The 22,231-nt window shown below is 33.6% G+C and overlaps 1 protein-coding gene across 2 annotated transcripts in view; it reads right to left on the bottom strand.

The window, feature by feature from the left end:
* The window catches only part of LOC138328259 (uncharacterized), a 35,906-nt gene that overhangs the window by 13,576 nt on the left and 99 nt on the right, over positions 1-22,231 (bottom strand). Inside the window, exons 2-7 of one of the 2 annotated variants that reach the window (XM_069274974.1) lie at positions 17,559-17,894; positions 5,778-5,848; positions 4,693-4,876; positions 3,931-4,005; positions 3,312-3,403; positions 2,779-2,852 (exon numbers count right to left, since the gene is read on the bottom strand). In XM_069274974.1, coding sequence (XP_069131075.1) covers positions 2,779-2,852; positions 3,312-3,403; positions 3,931-4,005; positions 4,693-4,876; positions 5,778-5,848; positions 17,559-17,798 — 736 coding nt within the window. In that variant the 5' untranslated portion in view covers positions 17,799-17,894. Of the gene's footprint in view, positions 1-2,778; positions 2,853-3,311; positions 3,404-3,930; positions 4,006-4,692; positions 4,877-5,777; positions 5,849-11,157; positions 11,841-17,558; positions 17,895-22,231 lie in introns of those variants that run through there. The other variant, XM_069274973.1, reaches the window with a different exon arrangement.

The raw sequence follows: 22,231 nt of genomic DNA, 5'->3' as shown, positions 1-22,231 counted from the left end.
TCTTTTAAATCGTTATCAATTCGTGTTATTTTAGATATTAATCCCCTTCTGATGGGAGCTGCATTGTTCGCTCTCTTTTGATAAAAACAATTTTGCTTAAGTAAAACTATTTGTGTACAGATATATGGCTCACATTTTCATCAAATGTGTTCTCAATATTTAATTTTAAGGTTCGATTATTTCTGCATTGAATTGGAGATAAGGTGACACGGTTGTCTCTTTGTTATCCAGGTAAATGTCGACATAGACAGAATAACTAGCACGCAACGTCCCTAGATTAAACCCGGGCCATCATTTAGATATCGTTGTTACATGCATTTAAATAACCATTTTCGAATGCATTATTTGAAAATCCTATTCACGGACAAACAAACACATTTACCACTTATTCTTTATCATCTATTCTTTAAAGAAAATCTTCAATACACAAACACGCAAATAATGTAAACAAACAAAGATGTTTATATAAAGTATACATCGGTCCTTACGATAACAATACCTATAGACAAACACCGATTTTACAACAATTGGAATTGGGTCATACTAGGCTCGATGAACTAAAGACATTTGCAAAAAAAAAAAAAAAAAAAAAAAAACGTTTTAGAGTTATATATATATATTTCCATTTGCTCGGGACTGACACTTTATAACCTTACCAACCAAAAAGTGAATTTATAAGATCATAATTCTCCTTGACACATAACTCCCGTTGGTGAAGTGATATATAAAGCATGTATTGTGACGTCGTTCTGCGCGACATTTTGTGTGTACTTGCGTGCTACCGAAATGAAAAACCCCAATTGGTCTACTATGTTATTCGCAACAATATATGTAGTTATAGTTTTAAAATGTTGAACATCATAAGGATGGAACTTATTGCTTACACTGTTGTCGCATTTTTCAATTAGTCTGCAATCCTGGGAGAATTATAGGACCATAAATACCCTAAGAAGGCAAAGGTAAAGTCCGACTTTAGCCGAAGACAAAGGTTCAACCTAAATATAAGTCGACCGTCCCTGAGAACTAGAGCGCCACTCAGACAAAGACGAGGGTTCAACTTATATATAAGTCGACCGTCCCTAAGAACTAGAGCGCCACTCAGAAAAAGACGAAGGTTCGACTTAAATATAAGTCGACCGTCCCTGAGAACTAGAGCGCCACTTATATAAAGACGAGGGTTCGACTTAAATATAAGTCGACCGTCCCTGAGAACTAGAGCGCCACTCAGATAAAGACGAGGGTTCGACTTAAATATAAGTCGACCGTCCCTAAGAACTAGAGCGCCACTCAGATAAAGACGAGGGTTCGACTTAAATATAAGTCGACCGTCCCTGAGAACTAGAGCGCCACTCAGATAAAGACGAGGGTTCGACTTAAATATAAGTCGACCGTCCCTGAGAACTAGAGCGCCACTCAGATAAAGACGAGGGTTCGACTTAAATATAAGTCGACCGTCCCTGAGAACTAGAGCGCCACTCAGATAAAGACGAGGGTTCGACTTAAATATAAGTCGACCGTCCCTAAGAACTAGAGCGCCACTCAGATAAAGACGAGGGTTCGACTTAAATATAAGTCGACCGTTCCTGAGAACTAGAGCGCCACTTACATAAAGACGAGGGTTCGACTTAAATATAAGTCGACCGTCCCTGAGAACTAGAGCGCCACTCAGATAAAGAGGAGGGTTCGACTTAAATATAAGTCGACCGTTCCTAAGAACTAGAGCGCCACTTAGATAACGACGAGGGTTCGACTTAAATATAAGTCGAACGTTCCTGAGAACTAGAGCGCCACTTATACAAGCTAGTGTAGGTAGATATAGGTGAGACGAGGGATCGACTTGAGTTTTAGTAAAAGTGCCACCCATGTACAGACGAGGCCCTGACTAAATACAATTTCACATGTATTTTAATAAACATTGTATAATGGTCCAAAATAAATGAATAACACGATACAATGTGACAGATTGAAGTAGGCAAACATGCCATTATATTACGAAATTTTCTTATATATACGAAACCCCACTTCTCAATATTTAAAATGTGTACAATTATACTTTTAAATGCGACAAAAAACGAGGTTTCTGTGTTGAGTTCGAACTACTTCGAACGGTGTTTATGTACCCTTGAATGCATACAAAGGAATATCAGATTTGATTAACTACTGGGACAATACAAGGCGTGAGTTAGGTGGTTCGGGGTCTTGTATCCTAAAAGTTTACCATCAATAGAGGGGTTTATATCGAAACATAATACCAGGTTTTATTTTTTATACAGGTAGACTTTAAATGTGCGACTAACAATAGCGCGGATTGTGTATATAGGCAAATAAATCGTACAGAGTTAAACAGTGTATACCTATATAGTGGTTGAATCAGGTCTTAATCGGTTCATGGACATTTATACATGTACATTTACTTTTGTTTGGGTATATATTTCTAACAAGCAACAAAAATATAGGTATGAACAAACCCAAAATTATTGTCTATAGCTACAGAACTCACTGGTTCACTTTTCTTCCCAAAAACAATTTATGACCATCGGGATCATAAAGGTTGCAAAACTCTCGCGAAGCCTCGGGTTATATAACATTTTGTGACCCCCGGGTAGAATCTTCCTATCCTTCATATCCACATATGATAGAGTGTTATAATATATACTTCGCATTGATTTTAATAAATCATTTAGAAAACAATTGAAGTTATTGTGTTCATTGCACGACGTATACCAGTTCAACTGTATTATGATTCTCTGATCAGAAGGTAAGCCAACATTTACTTACGAGTTCCTCTTAAGACAAAGTAAATGCCATCGGACGGAAGACCTTTCTTCAAAATTACCCTATTGTGTTTGTATCTGCAAATAAATTAAAAATAAAAATAAAAGAAAAATTTACTTTGTTTATTCAAAGCTGATTAAACTTTTTACATTGTGTGATCCCTCTAGCTGGAAGAAAAACACTCCGAATATGTCCCTCTCCGTATCCTATTTATAAAAGAGAATGTTTTAAAGTCAATAGCACATAGTTTATATCGTTTATTGCATTATTAATCTATATTTCTTACAATGCAGTATCCATTCTGATATCTTTGACATTATTTGTTTACAAGACTAATTGATATGAACGGGAGTATTGTATAAAGCTAACAATACTTTTTATCGTACATTGTCAAGGTTTTTTTTAACTCTGTGCGACGGGAGACAACCCTAGAGTATTGTTTTAAATGTTTAACTGTTCGCAGCCAATTTTGCGGTAGTTGTCTCCCTTCAATAGAAACACAATTTCATAATATGACAGCAATAGAAGTTACTCACGTATCTAGGAATGATTTCTGTACGATTTCCTTTTGTATGGAGAGCGGATATTCCCGGAAAGATTTACATATTCCCTTCATACATCGTATTACCTGGAAACAATGTAATTTTGAGAATGTGAAATTGCTTCATCACAGCATCATTTATACATGAATTAATGTATAAATGTATCAAATAAGTCCTCAAATCAGATATATTAATGGAGTATTAATAATCAACATCAAAATCACTGATGTTGGGAAAATCATTAAATTTCATCACTTAAGCATGCTCCACTGCTGACGAACGGCATTTTTTTCTGTATCAAAAACAGGAGAAAATGAATTATTATTTTTTGTTTAGCTGCAAAAGTTACTTTAATTATTTTACACCATTACCACCATTAAAAAGTTTGAGTTTCTAATTTTTGCAAAAGCAAAATAAATTATTTTACATTATTTTTTTGTGTTAATTAGACTTATATACCCACGATTAAATACCAATTATTATTCAATGATGAGTACCGTTAATGCTCTGTGAAGCATCTTTAAGATATGCTACCAAAGATAATAATTCAGTTTTGTATAAACTAGATTTGCATAGTATTAACTGTAGTATAGTGTTACTAACAATTAATTACCTTTTCTACGTCATGTTGCGTTCGCGTGCCTGGCTTTTGTTTCATTATCTCCTTGACGTCATCAGTGAGTAGTTCCTGTGACGTCAAACAATACATTTGTTACACATGTATACAACCGTGGCATCCTCGACACTCCAGGGGTTCCGATCACTTACGATCTCTACACCCCTGGACTATCTCATAGTAAATCTGACGCCAGTCTGTTCTGTTGCCTCCAGTTTTACTATGACACAGTCCAGAGGTGTAGAGATCGTAAGTGATCGGAACCTCTGGAGCGTCGAGGATGACTGACTTGGAACTCGTAAATTAAGTAAAATGTAAAATTCTAGAATCAATCAAAACATTGACTTTATCACAACTTCTTTATTATTAAAGTTGCAGATTTCATCTCTTTGAAATATATATCGTGTTTTAATTAAGTTATCTTGGGATTTCTAATGATTGTATATTTTTTCAGATAGAAAGACTTTTCAAAGTTTTTAGATGGCTTTTGAAAAAATCGCGTAAGTGGTATGACAGTAGAAGAAAAAGAAACCAAAACAAACAAAAAAGTTCAAACTATGATGCATTAAATAATTCTTAGCCATATTTCAATATAAATTCCACTGTGACATCTTGTAATTCAGTTATACTACAGGTAATTTCAACTTTGATTAGAAAAGGAAAACCTTACTTAAATTACATTGTACGATAATGTGTCTGATTCAGAATTACATGTCAAAACTGCACAAATTATCAGTGGACGCATTCAATTAAACTTACATCTGATTGGACGTTGCTTTTGTAGTCATTTGCATCAAAGGTCAGAGTAACGAGTTGTCTATTCTCGTCGGGAACGAGGGTTACGAATGCTTTCCGCTTTTTCTGTGACTGTTGCATGGCGGCTGCATTAAGATTATCCAGCAAGGCGAACCAGTTCTCTTGAGAAATGGTGTTCCTCAGTAAACTACAATTCATACAACAATCGAGATATTGAAAGCGATATACTACCTGAAAGCATTAACAGTAAATACCATGAAATAAATAATCTCAATATAAATTTTATATTGTGATGAAATAGTTTAGTCTATCTCGATTTGCTTTTAATTGATACGAAGATATATCACTTATAAAGATTTAGATCAAATTATTTACCAAACCTTACGAAAAAGGTAAAATGTACAATACTTTCAGTCGTCTAATAATAAATTACCGAATTCTGTATATATGTATACTTTATAAATGAATTTTGCTTATTTTGAATTATTCTTCCTTATAACACATTTGGTGATAAAAACAGAAGGGACATTGATAGCACACTAAAACATTTGAACACATATCAGTTTGATTTTTGTTGTATCTTGTCTCTACATAGTAAAACAAATTTAAACGATCTTTACATTTTTTAAACTAAAGCCGAGAACCGCACTTTTCGTTATGCCTCCCTAAGTTGTGACGTCATCTATTGCAATCAACCGGAACCGATGTGTCGATCGCAAGACTGCCAATATGCATGCGGATTTGTTTTGAATCACCCATAGGACTAAGTGCTTACAATGCAAAAAACACCATCTAACTACCATCCTCGATACAACCATTCTCGATACTACCATCCTCGATGCACCAGGGGTTCCGATCATTTATGATGTGGAGATCGTAAGTGAAAGGAACCCCTGGAGTATCGAGGATGCGATACTGCAGGACTTACTATCACTGAAGATATATCCATACATCTCATAGTAAAATAACCGTAATATGACAGACGATTTTTTTTATATATTTCTCTGTTGAGCTATGGAAAGCAAAACGTTGAGTTTCAATCTCTTTCTAGAGATTTCCTACATAACATATTCATTATAGTGTCTTACCTCTGACATACTTGACACACGCTGATCAACATCTTTACAGCACGTGCGAAACGTCTGAACTTGACATAAGGCTGAAAAAGAACAAACATCTATATTTAGAAAAAAGTATAAATAAGGAATAAACGAGCGATTCATCAATATAATACTCGTATGATTTTCATATTTATCTCACACAAGATGTATGGGGTTGCTTTTTGCAGCTCTTCCACGAATGGGAATTTTGCCTGTATACTAATTTGACTTATTTATTTGGATGCAGGATCATCAGCTCGCCATTGTGTACCACAAAGGAGTTTTTTGTCATATCAATAAATTTATTACATATGAGCTTATTCATACTTGTAATTCCGCTTCACTGCGATGTTCTGCGATAGGCTCTAATACTTGTAGTGGAGCCTATCGTAGAACATCAGTCATCATTACATGTCCCATTTGAATAAATTTGTAAGCAAATTAAATACCTTTCGCAAGCATAAACAATTCAATAGCGTATATCATATCATAATGTCAAAAGTAATCTATATGGAAGTTGGTAAACAGTTGTGAAGCATTTCGGAAATATTTTTACTGGACTGTATATCTTAACTATTGAAATGACACTGCAATGCACATACCATGGGACAAATAACACACGTAGTTCACATCAATTCATTTACAAACTTAATATTTTAACATGCCAGGTTTTCAATAATCCATAATTGTAAAGCGTATAAAACAGTTGTGTAAACATGGTTAACTTAATATTTAAACATGCCAAATACTTTTTAATTCAAATAATGTTATGAATAACACATACAATTTTACATGGTAAAATATTCTGTAAAAATGAATATTTATTTATTGGTGTATATATGCAAGTACTGAAATTACATTATACATTGTAGTTTGAAGATTTTGGATGGCTTGAGCAAATCAGGAATAACAAACACATCTATGTAACGCGAAATATCCATTAAGTACAAACTGACAAAGTTTGCGTGATGGTTACCATTGCTATCGGACCACGAAAACACAAACAAGAAATTTTGTTTGTATTATTATGATAATTATTCCGTCCATCAACCACGAATATAGTTACTAAAGATATTACTTGAAAGCTCCAACGCACAAAGGAAATCTTATACGGGATCCTACGTCAGATGAAAATCTCAATCTTAGTTCAATTGTGATTTACAGCTTATTTGAGATTTTCATTATTTTAGAATTTAGTATAGGTTTGTATGGTCAATGTCGCTGTTGGTTAAATGGATCACGCTTATTCTCTCTGGACGTGTGGTCAGATTGATTTCTACTGACCGATTCGATTCTTTAATAACAGCATACACATGCAACACAGAATAACAAGGTGTCTGATAGTTTCTCTTGAAACAGTATCTTCTCGTCTGTATATATGCTGATATATTGTCGTTGTGTGATTATTTTCACAGGAATACATTTACTCAGTCCAGACACGAATACGAGTCATTTAAGGCCAGGTTGAGCATTCAGCTATACTCAACACAGCTTACGTTTTATATCAAATGGATGATAGGCATTCTCATGGAGAATTCCACACCCATAATTGGCTACTAATCAATTATTCAACGTATTCACCAGCCGATATATGACTGTATAATCAATCATTTGATATAATTTCCTCCCGCTAAAAACCTAATAAAGAACACTTTTTAAGAATCAATTATTGAATGGTCGGTGATGTAGGAGGCCAAATATAAGTTAACACCCTATGGAACGGAATCATATAGTTAAAAAAAAAGAAAAAAAATCATAAGTAAAATATCAAGTATAATGGATAGATGGATGTTTTATATCGTCAAACATCATGTCCTCTCTTTCTGCGATCATACCCCTACATAAAATCTAATGTCTTTATTTTGTTTTGTTTTAGAAACAAATAAAGCATGCTTTAACGACAACCTCTGTTGAAAAACCAATCTGCTGTGGGTACAAAAATCCCAATGTCACCATATTCTGATCCTATGTATCACGGCCACTTGGATATAAATCCCGTTTTATATAAGTACTTGTATTTTGAGTTGTCACACACTAGAACTACCATAACTAGAAGCAGAAGAAGAGAACGAGGATCTTCAAGAGACAAACAAGGTAGCAACACTGTTAGATGGCAAACTGGATTACAACACGTTCATCAGCGATATCTGTCCTGAAACTGGCGTGTAATTTTGACTTAACCAAGAAGCGTGCAATAATGTACTTGTTTTATCTAATGTTTGCTTTTATGGGTCTGTGGATGCTGATTGGATATAGATATATCGGTGAGTAAGACTCTAGGAGTGTTTCTTCACCATCACATAAATTGGCGAGTGGAAGAAATCTTTCAGAAATGTATTTGGGACAGACATTAATTCTCAATGTGTGGCATAATGAAAAATGTACCTTCGATGTGGATACGTTTCATAATTTTAAAGTTTGCACTTTTCCTGAGGCCAGCAGAGGGGGAAACACGAAAACATAAGTACAACATTGAATGGTCTACAGAAAAAGGACAGTATATAAAAAATATAAACTATATCTATTTGACATTGATTTCTAAACAAGTTATATTTTTATTAACTTATACAAATCACCTTAAAATGGCCTGGATGAAAGCACGCGAGGGATCTTAGAGTAGGAGGAAACCAGAGTCCCGGAGAAAATCCGATGAGGTGACCCCGACCTTTTCACGACGCTGTCAGGGGTCGAACTCCGGCTGGCTAGGTGAATGGCGTGTGGCTTATATTAACTGAGGCGCCACCCGATCACACACAGAGGCCAGTATAACACTATATGGCCACTCTTCGAAATTAACGGAGAAAGGACCAAAAATAATTTAGTTGTGACTGCTTATGCTAAGTGTACCACATTACATGCTTTTACCACTGTATGTACCAACTTTAGTGAATAAAACGGTACTATATTAACTGCTTGACGTCAATTTTGGTTTTTGGTTGGACTTGTAGGTCAGTGAAAGAGAGCTTACAGTAAAACACATAAATATACATCTATCACACAGATAATTTTGTTTCATTTATTGAAACTATTCGTAATAAGTTATCACATGACAATTGTAATTAAGTAGGTCCATCAGTAATAATGTTTGATGCATCATGTCCTTTTGTTTAATATATCGGTATTGGAGTGGATACATTTAATCAAATGTGTCTGATGCCTTTCAGATACTACTTTTATTGTTGTTACAACTTGCTATACTGTATTACACTTTACAAATAAAAAAAATCAATTCCCTTTGATCATTGAATTAAAGATTCTGCTGATGAATACATTTTGTAGTAATGGGTATCCAAAACAGACTTTTTACCTCATTTCCTAGATAGGAAAATTCACACATTCTACTTGGATGGTCAATATTATAGGACCTTGCATTATACTGAGTAGGAACATTCGCCATGACCTATGATTAATTATATCTTGTATTAACAAAGCTTGATCTCAAGATCATTAATTAGCTGAAGATTAAACACACTAATATGATGCTGTAGGTAATGATTATAAATAATTGAAAATTACCTTTGATGTGAATGCTTATGAAAAAATACTTTAAAATTACTACCTTGGAAAACCAATATTGACGTTGGTCAATTAATGTTTGTTCTTACAACGGCTACGCCATCCGTTTGATGATATTGAATATTTAATCTTTTTATCTTGAATACGTATCCATTCCACCTTGCTACGATCTTACGCCGCGATTCCATAGAGTAGACTTACAACGACTGTAAGGTTGGATTTGTGGACTTCGATACTGTATCATGATCACATCACTAAAATTATAAATATGATTTGCGATTCAATAATTGAATCATTTCGATTTATATCTACAGTTACGATAAAAATAGTCACATTTCAAATATAACATTCGTTTATTGGCATACATCTATAGAAATCATGTAACTCATGTACATGGATTTAAATTTAAATCTTAATATGTTAAGTTAGTTAAGTTTGATTGTGTCCTTACATGCCAAGTTTCGAGAAAAATGATTTCTTCCCTGAGTAAAATCATCGACCTGCGGTAGAATCTGGTATTTGTCTCAATGAATTTGGGGGTTTGTAGAAGACTATTAAGACACCTTAACCGCATGGCTACCACGACTCGTACTATGAGTGATAGCGGGAAAATATGCAAATTAATTTATTGGTGCTAATCACTATGTGCTTGATAACTTACCGTAGTCTTTCTTATCAATGTGTGTGCGTCATCAATCTTTTGTTATGCTATGTCAACCATAGGGAACAAATGACCTTTTGCATGATAGAATCACTTCTATGATTTACTTAATCACGTGTGTGTATAATTCATATCCATTAATACCATATTGTTTTAGGTTAGATTAATTCCCATAATGATAATACCCTTAATATTTTTTTAATCGGTTCCAAGATTAGGAACGATCCGCAAAAAGTCGGGATATCAAACATTCACAGACGAAGAATATTAGAAATCTAAATGGTATTTTAAAGATTTTAATGATCTAATGTTCAACCTTTGTCTTATAAAGTTGACTAAACAACTCGTTCAATCGCCAAGATTGCCTTACATATCTGGGCTATTGTTTCATGTTGAAGAACCTACACCTTATCTAACCTACTATAATAAGCTAATAAATGTTAATCGTGCCAGTTGTACATCCACATGCATTTGTTATCTGCAGCTATGCGTTTTTCATGATACACAACTCATTTATAAACAGCAAAATAAAATAAAGTAACCACTGTAGGTTCACCTTTACGAAAATGCAAGTCAATATTCCTAATAATGAATAAAGAACTGCTTTATAATTTTGTTTAATGTAGTTATTTCACTGAAAAAGTTTGATACATCACATCGTTTAGCAACGAAGGTATACGTAGGCTCAGTGAATAACCAAAACTAGCTGCCTTCTGGTTTCATTACAATATTGCTCAAATATCAGTAGGGATAGTTACAATTAACACAACAAAGTATTTGATAAGTGCACAGATATATCAATTACTCTAGGAAGGTCAGCAACACGGATCTTGATTAATAAGAATGCTTTTGAAGCGACTTGACTGGATAGCAAACTTTGTAACCTGAGACGCCAAGTGAAAGTTGTCATTTCCATATATGTATATACGTAACCCATTACGATTCTACACAAGTAAACTGCAACCACCATAAAAATTAAATATTACTGGAATTTCAAACACAATAAACTTGTTGTCATATCATAGTTATTTAAAATATGTTCCTAACTTTAAATATATGAATTGTTTTCATGTTGTTTATCATGTATTGTAATAAACCGATTTGTTAAATTGCATGTAGAATTTAATGTGCCATTGATGTTCATAGTACCCTAAGCTTTACTATGTATTATTCTACATTTAATACAAGTACCTCTTCATTATCATCATCATTCCCATCCTCCTCCTCCTCATCTTCCTCGTTATCATCCTGTTCCTCCCTTGGTAATGGCCATTTCCATTCCTCGTTCATAAAATCCATCAGTGTCTCATCGAACATTATTGGGCTCGCCACAGGTTCAGGCGTTTTCTTAACCGATGTCCCTCGGGACAAATCATCCTCGTCCATATATTCATCGTCACTTTCATTTCTTACGCTTTTCGGAATATCTTCATTTTTATCGTCTGTGTCAATGTTCTCTGAGACTGGAACGTTCTCAGTCGATTGTTCGTTGGTGGTTTCATTTTCATTTGCTGGATTCTCTTTATCCATGCTTTGGAATAAATACTTTGCTTCTAATCAATCCAAACCAATTATTCCGGCTCCAACGGAAGTCCCTCTTTACGGTCTTCTTGGTACACAATCGTTGGCCGCTAAATTTGTATTCTCTCACAAATCGCCGGCACTCCTAATCCGGAATTTCACTTCAATACTCCGTTTAGTATAGCGATAATCCATACCATGATATCGATCCCTTATGACATGTGAAACTATTACATGTCCAAGAACTTAAAAATCTTCCGCAAATTTCCAAAACAACATCTACAATAAATATATATTCTCACAGTGAGGTCGATGGGTAATAACTGTTAGGCAAAGCTCAGACAATAGTTCGGCGGAGACAATAGGTAGAATAGAGATCTATCTCTAATGACTCCCAATACATGCGAAAGATACCCGGGGTATATGTATGCATGCAAATGAATCGACCCAGAAGGACATCACGGCTCATAGGGCTATAATAGATGCAACGTTATCGGTTCGTCACAATCTACAATAGGGCAGGAACACCGCTATTGTTTGCATGGCGGTAGGGTTTAATAAAGCCCCGAACATTTTATTTGTTTATATGAGACGATTTAAAGTTCAAGTACTACTTCATGTAACTATGTATAATCTTCATAGTTGAGGAGTTGCCGTTAAACTATTAATATTCATTCATTTTTTATCAGATTTTGTATCAATTGTGAGTTAAAGAAATATTCTGTTTGTTTGATCGGGTAACAAATCACGTCAATTGAATAAGGGTCTGAAATACATTCAGGTCTACTCTGATGTCGTTTATAGGGGGTATTATGTAAACACCTAGGTAAATGGAACACTCAAGATGAATGATGATTATAGGTATTTCAAACAATAATTATGGTTTGTATACAACAAATACAAACTCTGAAATATATAGAAGAACAGTCTCTATACGACCATGGTGATGTTTGCCTTGCATAAATAGTACTTCCTTCCGGTTAACTATATTAAGTAAGGTATATTAAATCGAGTAGGAGTGAATTAAAAATATCGAATTTTCTCTTGATATTTCTTATAATTTTTTAAACCAGACATATAATGTGCATATGCATGCGTGGTTTTTCCGTTCCTTGTCATGTTTAATTCCTTTTTAAACATATTTCGTTTAACCTTAATTCTATTATCGACAGGATGTATCTCTAGATAACACTTGTCTTCAACTACTCCCGTAAAGCCTAGGCTAGTGGGAGATAGTGTATCATCGTCTGAGTATTTATAAGATAAATATTCACTATATAAGGACATTTGATAATACATGTTTCCACAAAACTGACTCCAGTCATGTTTAAGGAGCATCGTATCTCCAGAACACAGGGAACTGTCACAGTATGTGATTGTAGTCTATTATTACCATAGTAGTGGTAATAAGACCCATTCGTATACTGTGAGAAGCCCCTGTGCTTCAATTAAATACTTGATCAAAATACGTGCTTTTGGCTATGGGTTCGTATTGTTTTACTAAATATAGACAAATATAAATTAGCTTGGCTCCTTGAAACTGATCCTAATTAATGAGATACTACTTTTTATACTGTATGGATTTAAACCTACTTAACTCAAAATCGAAGGAATTATGGTGACACCTGGAGTTATCCAATTATTCGAGTTAAGTTAACTTGAACATGAGTAATCAAACCTAGTATAAAGGATACTTATCAATGACATCTCAAAGTAATACACTTTTTACTTTTTAATCAAACAGGATAAAATCGAAACTATGGGGGAACATCATAATCTCAGAATCAATGACATATTGTTATATATGAAACTTTTTGACTTTTTCAGATTACATACCACCCACACAGATTGTGAATCATACACATTCACTTATAGTAAAACTCTAAGCTTTAAACTCATAGAATTACTTTATATTTATAAAAAAGATCCGTACATGATCCATCACCGAGTGAGAAAATCAAATAATGCAATCCATCTATAAAAACTATAACACATGTATTTGACAATTTATCATTTTCGACGTTTGAAAGGTCTGTCATATCATACTCAGATTTCTATTACATAATGCAGACATTTGAGGAGATTATCGCCTGACATAATTTTGAAGATAAATTGAGGTATCGTTATTTAATACGGGATATAATGCACTGGCCATGGGTATTTCAGTATCCAATGAAATGATAAAGTTTCCAAATAAATGCTTTTAAAAGTAAGAGCGACATTTAAGCTACTAAATATCTGACATTAGCTGTATTGTCATGGTGTTTTCAATTAAAGGTGGCAATCCGACCATTAACAGTAAGTACATTGTATGTGATGGAAATAAGATGACAGTGCTTTAAACAAAGGTAGGTAAAGCATCACGGGATGTAATAGAATGAAAGCTAACAATACTTTATATACTGTACAAGAATGTAAAAAGATTGATAGAAACAAAAATATGGCAATGTTTTAATCTTTTGCTGATGCAAGAAAGAAAAAAACATGACAATGCTTTCGTTATCAGTAACGTATTAGCAAACACAAAGCAGAGGATCTAAATTAGCAATAAAGCTGACACTGGAATCAATATTCAACTAGCTGCAAACGGATGGATAACATTCATTATTCTGATGTACTTAAAGAGTGATTGGTTCAAAGAAGTATAAAAACTAACAAAAAATGCGAGTTTAACTTATGAATAGTGATTTGCATAGCCATGATAATGTCGTCACGAAATTCTAGTCTAAAATGATACAAAGAGTATGGTACCTGGTCCATATAATAATTCTGCTAGACTTGATACAAGAACAAAAGTTTGAAGCAAAATAAAATAAAAAGGAAAAAAAAACTAAATAAAATCTTAATACATAAAGCAGAAATCGATAATTAGGTATTTCTATAAAAATGGAAGTTTGTTCTGCCTCTGCTTAGCTGTTATCATATAAAAAAATTGGGACGACTGGATTGCTAGTCGTGAGTATAATGTGACCGGGTAGGATGTGATTGTTCTGTGTCTTTGACTGTATGCTTCAGTGAGATATCTCTATAAAAGGCAGGGGTTCTACTAACACGACCGTACTGCAGCCTCCCAAAATACGCCCACACCCTACACACGTAACACATGTTACATACATAGGAGGCTGTCCTTTAATGGTCCTGGCTGATCTAATCAACCAGTCGACCAAACAACAAACCAATGTACCGAGACTTATTTTTCATTCCTTTTAAACTCAGTTGGTCATCTTTGTAATTAACTTACATCGCCTGTTTAAAAAAATCACCAGTATGTTCTATTAAATAAGCATAAATGAAGTCAAAAATGCAGTGTATAACCGGAATTCTCACTATAATGGTTAGTCAATAACGTAAATGTAACGATGAAAATGACAGGCCATACATTCATAATGTAGTTGAAAACGAATAGATTCCCTAGAAGTAACATCTGCCATGTACATGTACATTGCAACAAGTGTTTACGCTTACTGGCGTTATATAAATGACCATCTTGTTATCAGATCCTGTATTAGATAACAAAATGAACAAGCTCAACCATTCCAACAATTATTTTGTTGACAGGAACATTCTCTATTAAACACTTTTTTATCATAAAACACTCCATTATTGGACCATTAACATAAAAATCTACCCCACAATTCACTCATAAGATTTGCACGGAAGAAATCCACCACTGATTAATCATGTAGGTAGACAATTTAAAATTTCTTATCCTTTTATGTGAAAAAAATAATTGATAAATGATGTTTTAAAAGGGGGACATTTTTGTTTGTTTACATATGGCTCTATTACATATATGATAGATTAATGGGACTTTGTAATCATACACTTGGAATTGTCAAAACAAATACCTTTATGAAATTGAACACTTGTCATATTGCAGTTTTAGCATAGATGTAACCCCTATTTGGTGTATCTCTTGACCCAATTCCCTTCTCTATTTCTTTTGACAGACATTGGATTCAAGATTATTGTGTGGTAAAATAGATGCTTCGTTTGAAATATGTTGCACGGGAAATGTATAAAGGATTCTAATAAGATAACTTTCTTTCGTAATAAACACATTTCGCGGTGGCTATGTTTTACTTGTTATAATGTGAATTCTGTGACCAAACGAAACGCTTACAATACTATTAACCAAATAATCATTGCGCTGAAGTAGATATATATGTATTTATGAATGAATGCGAATTTAAAAATGTTTAAATACAAGAACAAGAAACATATTACTGAAGTTAGTCTTAGAACTCTAGGAGTGGTTAAAAGAATGTAAAACATATGTCGAAAAGAAAACTTGATTAGAAACTGGGTATTAAATGTTGTTTAACCTTGGCCTAGTTAATACAGTCGTAATCGGGTTCAAAAGATAAACACTACTGTTAGGTCATCGGAAACGAACATCGTGAAGCAATCGGGTTCTTAAAACGAAGCTGTGGGTAACAATAAAAAATCCGAAGTCATTTTGATACATAATTAATTTGATTGGTCGAATCTATTGTTGAGATCACGTGCGGTATTTCGCAGGTTTTGAATATATACACCTACCCCACGTGGATAGGCGATGCACTGTCTATCACCTGAGAACTCCAGGTATGTAATCTATCTTCATAAGCTATCACCTTCGTGTCTCAAGGAACTTATGAAAATCCATATATAGATAAATGTTCTTATTAAATATGAAACAAATACTATCTATCTTCTCTTTCTTGTACAGATATCTGTTTTGACATGCGGCAGTTTAAACTGATGTGTTTATGTCGCACGAGCCTTGAACATGCGATAGGATGCAGCGACTTCCTCAGATAAACACACCAAATCTGAGAATATTTCTCAAGAATACTACACAGGAGGTGAATCAGGTAAGATTGCTCGTATTCTAATGAAACTTATATTTGATGTTTCTTTCATAAATGATTAAATCATATTGTTTTTCCTTAATCTCTACTCATCATATGGTATATCCATAAATCTGAATGATAAATTAGTTCAAATGTAGGTATGGTATCTATTTAAGATGAATTCCTGATTAACTTTTATACATGTTAATCACGTAAATGTAGTTTATGTGCAAACAGTCAAACTTGCCTTAACGACCACCTCCCTATAAAGATCACCTGCTTTATCAGACCATTTTCAAATAGTTCCAAAAGATGAATTAAAAACATGCCAGAATCAAGTGCATCACAACAATAATGGTATATCAAATGGACTTAACTTTCTTGATTTTTCTTGCTTTTTCCAAATTTCCTTTTAATTGTATATATGATGAGATTTGAAGTCGCTCGTTTTGAAAAAATCGCTATCAATTACCAAACTCTTATTGGCATTTAATCTTGATGCATGACATACCGAGTGCCCTGGGTAAATCGAAGAACGCTTACTCTCTCGAAACACATCGTTTCATTTTCTGTTACTGAGTAAGTGTTGAACCTGAATTATATTGTTTTAGTACTGTCAAATATATTAGATAGTGGGGGCTAAAACAAGTTGAATGATTTTTGCAAGAAATAACATTGCTTTTTTTTTTCTTTTTTGTGTTTTCGTTTTAATACTCGTTTCCACCGGTTGTAAAAGCACCCTGTTTTGTCACTCAAAATATAAGATAAAAGGTTAGAAAACACAGAGTACGAAGACAGAAATATGTGAGATAGGGGAAATGTCACCTTTTTATGTGGGTTTCTCTTGTTTTTTCCCGCTAAGATATCCCGAAATATCATTCTAAATGATTTTAGCGTGAATGATCAAATGCACGCTTATGGATGATATATTATTAGAGAGAAAAAATGATAAGTGAATGTACAATATGTAAGACCGGGGCTTACATGGGAGTCCTCCTACGCGAAGACAAAATATGAAAATGAATTTTTTTTTTACAACCACTTCAGCGTTACATGCCGGCAAGTGATATCGTGACATGAATTTAACTGTATCAATTCAAACAATATTAGATGTTCATAAAATACGTTTTAGAAATGTGAAGTATGAAAGCAAGTAGCACCTTTTCGTTATTTTTTAATCTTTAGAATGTTCTAAGAATACATTGTATGCCAGTTCCTAATGATTGAATTACTCACCGGTATCGGTACCTGTAGATACCTCATCAGGTCCGGCTTCATCAAGATCTCTCGTTTTACTTTGGCCTTAATGGCTGCGTTACTTTTCCGTTTCTGCATCAGTCTGTCCTTGATAACAGTCTGGTTTGTATTGGCAAGATGCATAGCATCCTTCCACATTAATTGGAAGGTATGGCGCCGTGTGTGGGTCAGGGCGTTGCTCACCAGTGCCTGCGTATCCTTTCCAACAGCCGTTGCCATCTTGGAGGGGCTTTAATTAATCCAAATCACCAATGAATCACTTTTAATTTAAGTTCCTTTGTCTTGTGTTTCGTCTCTGAACGGCATAAAAAATATCTGAAACAATACCACGTCAGCATCGCTGTAGTATAATGTCATTCAAAATATTCTTGAATCACGTGCACGTAATATTGCTGTAAACTTTTATCATGACATCACTATCTATGTTCTGTTGTTGCACCAGCACTTCAATACTATGTTCAACTGAGACTCAATAGTATAGTTTTCTGTTGTCATTTTTCATAGGAATACTTATACTATATAAAGGTATGTAGTAGTTATGTAATATTAAAATATAATACCAAAGCAATTAATACATTTAATGCTTTCTATTTTTTATTGTTCATTGGACCCTGACATTCGATTAATACCGAACGCAGTTTTTAAATAACTGGCACTCGAGGATTTACAATGGATAATACCGCCTAGGTCATTAGGTTTATATGTATTTAGCTTTTCCATACATACTCTGTTTGATTGTTCATTTATGTATCTTAGGAAATAAATAATTGAATAAACAATGAGCTATATGTCAAATTGGCTATCTGTACATTAAATGATTTTAATGAATTAAATGACAAGCAAAAATGCCAGATAGAATAGCATTTACTCTGAATACACAATACATGTGGCATTCAAAAGTACTAACAGTTACGCCCCCTGAAATGGTTTGATAAGATGACATTTGTGTTGATGTAAAGAATTCCCTTGTGTGTATTTTGTGTCAAAAGCAGATGAAATAACGACCTCTATCGTAAACAATACGTCTCTTTATATCAAGACAAGGAACACATTTTAATATAGATAGTTGAAAAAGATTGTGATTATAAAGGTAAATTGGATGTCGTATTTGGACAAAATAAGTGGAATATTGTCAAAGAAATGAGAAATGTCCTTCAGAATTCATATATAAGATCTAAGGTAGTTATTTTGGCTTGTAGCTTTAACGCGCTATTTTAGCAAAGCGGGACAAAACTTTAAAGGAGGGTGATCCGAGACCTATATCAAAATATCTATGTCGATTACGATTGTCGTCATAACTCAATCATTTCTCAATATTTTGGTAATCGAATTTTCGCGATCATAGCAATGTCCCGCGAAATTACGAAAATAACCGGCTTTACGGTATTGCACCATTTCCACAATCAATGGAATACTATAGTACTTACATAAATTATCTAATAAAATTACATACCCATTACTTGTTTCTATGACTTTACATAATCTGTTAGATAATTTGTAATCTCAACCCACATTAGAATGAGTCTATAGTGAATATCCACCACATCACTAATCCATATTTTGAGTTAAATCAACACTTCCACTTTGTCATACGAGTCACACCATACATTGTCAGAGTCAAGTTCAAATCACCACTTTGAGACAAATTTAATTCCAGTCACTACGTTGAGATATTTTTAGTCTAAGTTTCCACTTTGAGGCAATTTTAGTCCAAATCACCACGTTGACACAATTTTGAGATTTAATTTCACTGTTGACCCAATTTCCAATACATATATTTTTACATAATCACGTCAGTCCTAACACCTCAGTTCCAACAGCATCATTATATAATTAGCCGAGTTTGAATCCAAAACAACATAGAAAAGTACACATACACTGTCATGAACCATAAACTAAGGGATATCCATAAATGTATATCCCACAGTCCGATTCATGAGACTTTAAGATTATTGCATTTACATAATATACTGTGCGATGTCTTTAGCAGCTTATTTTTACGACTTATTAGAATTTAATGCTATAATTCGAAAGGAATTTAAATAGCTAACTACCATATCCTTTTGAAATTAATGAACCACACGGATCGCTTATATAAGTAGATCTATCCAGTGACTGCATTAAATGGTTATTAAACTAATACTATCTTTCGTTACATGTATCGACGTTTGTCAATGTATGGTGATTGGTAATTCATTATTTATTTCACTTAAGATAGATCATTAAGTCCTTTGCTTTTATCTCTTGTTGAATGAAATAAAAAAGGAAGCCGTATTATATCAAGTGCACATACATATGCCTCGATGAACCTAAAGATAACCATGTGATTTATTATTTGCCATACGATATGTTCATAATTGTACATTCATTTAGAGAAGTGTTAGCCGTATGTTTACTACCGTAGCTCCCACAAATGCACTATTTGGAAATCCCCTACATTTGTGAAAATATTTAAGTCGATTTTGGTGTCATAGGCAAGGCAATTAATAATATTTAAAAAAATAATGAAAATGTGATATATTAAATATGAAATAACAACATATAAATATAAATAGGATCTTACAAGAGTGTTAATTTCATATGAGTTTTTATGAAGCGAGTCTAAGAAGTTTTAATTTTTGCGAGCATTGGTGAGCAAAAACTAAAACTTCGAGACGAGTTTCATAAAATCTCATTTGAAATGAACACAAATTTAAGATAGACCGTCCCATCTAGTTTCCTCTCAGGGATTTCGTTCATTTTTTGATTTTTTGATTTTAGGTATACCCTGACCACAAAAACCGCATAAAAATGATATGTCACCAGGTTAATTCATATTCCAGGGTTGCTTAAAGATATGTATTAACGATTAAATATTCCGGATTTTAAGGATTTTTGAATAAATAATATTTCTTACATGTAACATCACTTAACATATAAAGAATATGCTCGTAACATCTTCATACCTTCAGTAGGTGATATATAATTCATAACTATATCAAATAAGCTGGGTTTTCCACAATAAAACAAAATAACGTTATCATAAAAGTAATTCCGGACCCAATTTTAGTGAAAAATTGCGTCAAAATAGTCATGTTTTCCATTTTTTCTGAAAAAATGATCTAAAGAAAAATCGATTTTTTAGAATTTCTATGAAGATTGACCTATTTGTAATAAGAAAAGCCAATAAAAACTATACCTCATCGAATTATTTTTCAAAATATGACCGATTTGCTTTCTAATACCCCTTAAATTTTGGTCTGAAAACGTTAAAAATAGGCGAATCCGTAGCACTTTTCAACGTTTTATGTTATTCATTTACCTTTGTTAGTTTTCTATATCTATTATATTATTGGAGCATACAAAATAACATGATAATTACTATCATCATGATTTTATTTATCTATGATATAAAATAACAAACCAGTTTGCAAGCTACATGTAGGCCTGACCTCAAACTTTCAAAAAGAGTCTAATTCAGCAGGAAATACATAAGCTTTTCTGAGACAAATATTTTGCTCTGTGTGATACTGTATTAAAATGGATAATTTTCCGTTATAGCATTTTTCAAATCATAAGTAAAGATTTTAACAAAAAATAAAATGAAAATATGTTCCAGTAATTTTAATTCCGTATATTGTTTGTCCGTTTCCGGACGAAAATTAGTATACCGGTATGTTACGATTCGTATGTATCAAAGCTTAAAACTCGAATGTTTGCATTTAAAACATCGCTAACTTCCTTCAGCATTGCTATACTATGGGAATTAAGATCAATCCTGCAAAAACATAGGTACATAGCATGACGGTAATTCTGATGTTCAGTTACTAGGCCTAACGTTAACTGATGCGAAGCTTTTCGTTTTGGGTCCCCGTCAATGCGTGTATTCCATGTGATTGTTTAGCGACCAATATTTCCATTTTATTTTCAGTTTCCCGTTTGATCTATGTTAAACCAGATAGGCAATATCAGGCTATGAACTCCAATCTGGTCAAGCGTATGGATATTTAACGTTTCCTCCGCGTCATGAACAATGTACATATATGTATTCAATGTATACTTACGCCTATAGATAACGGTCAAATTATTTAAAAAGTGGTTTTAAAGTTATGCATTCTTTGAAATATAACAATATTATCGTGTTGGCAAAGTAGCAAGTATTGAAAAAGATCCTCGTATAGTTTTCATTTGTTCGCTTGTTTCAAACCGTTTTGTGTTGAACTATATTCAGAAGCTGATGTCATGGCTGTTCCGTTTATTCAACTTGGTGACGTCAACACTAGCGAAAGCGGGAAATTCAAAAGATATACGTGTATAATTTTGAATTTGAATAATCGTCATGGAAATATAAGTAATAAACTGTTACCAGATTGGACATACAGTTGATATGAAGCCCATCCGGAAGGAAGATAAATAGAATGGCGCCCTAACAGTTTATTGCTTAATTATGATTCTTGGAATTTACTTCATGCAAGAATCTTAAAAATTATGCTATATTTACCGATTAGTACACAGTTCACACCTTTAGATTGGTACACGTCAAGTATAAACACTCGGAAAGCTGGCAGACGAAATATTTGCGGATATTCGAAGCAAGCTATAATAGGTGGGTACGGAGAAATAAAATATGTTTGGCGGGATCCGGAAAGCGACGTTACAAACGTATGACGTCA

The sequence above is a fragment of the Argopecten irradians genome, chromosome 7 (assembly GCF_041381155.1).
Source record: "Argopecten irradians isolate NY chromosome 7, Ai_NY, whole genome shotgun sequence".
Classification (NCBI taxonomy): domain Eukaryota; kingdom Metazoa; phylum Mollusca; class Bivalvia; order Pectinida; family Pectinidae; genus Argopecten; species Argopecten irradians.
This window is presented reverse-complemented; position numbering and strand designations above follow the sequence as displayed.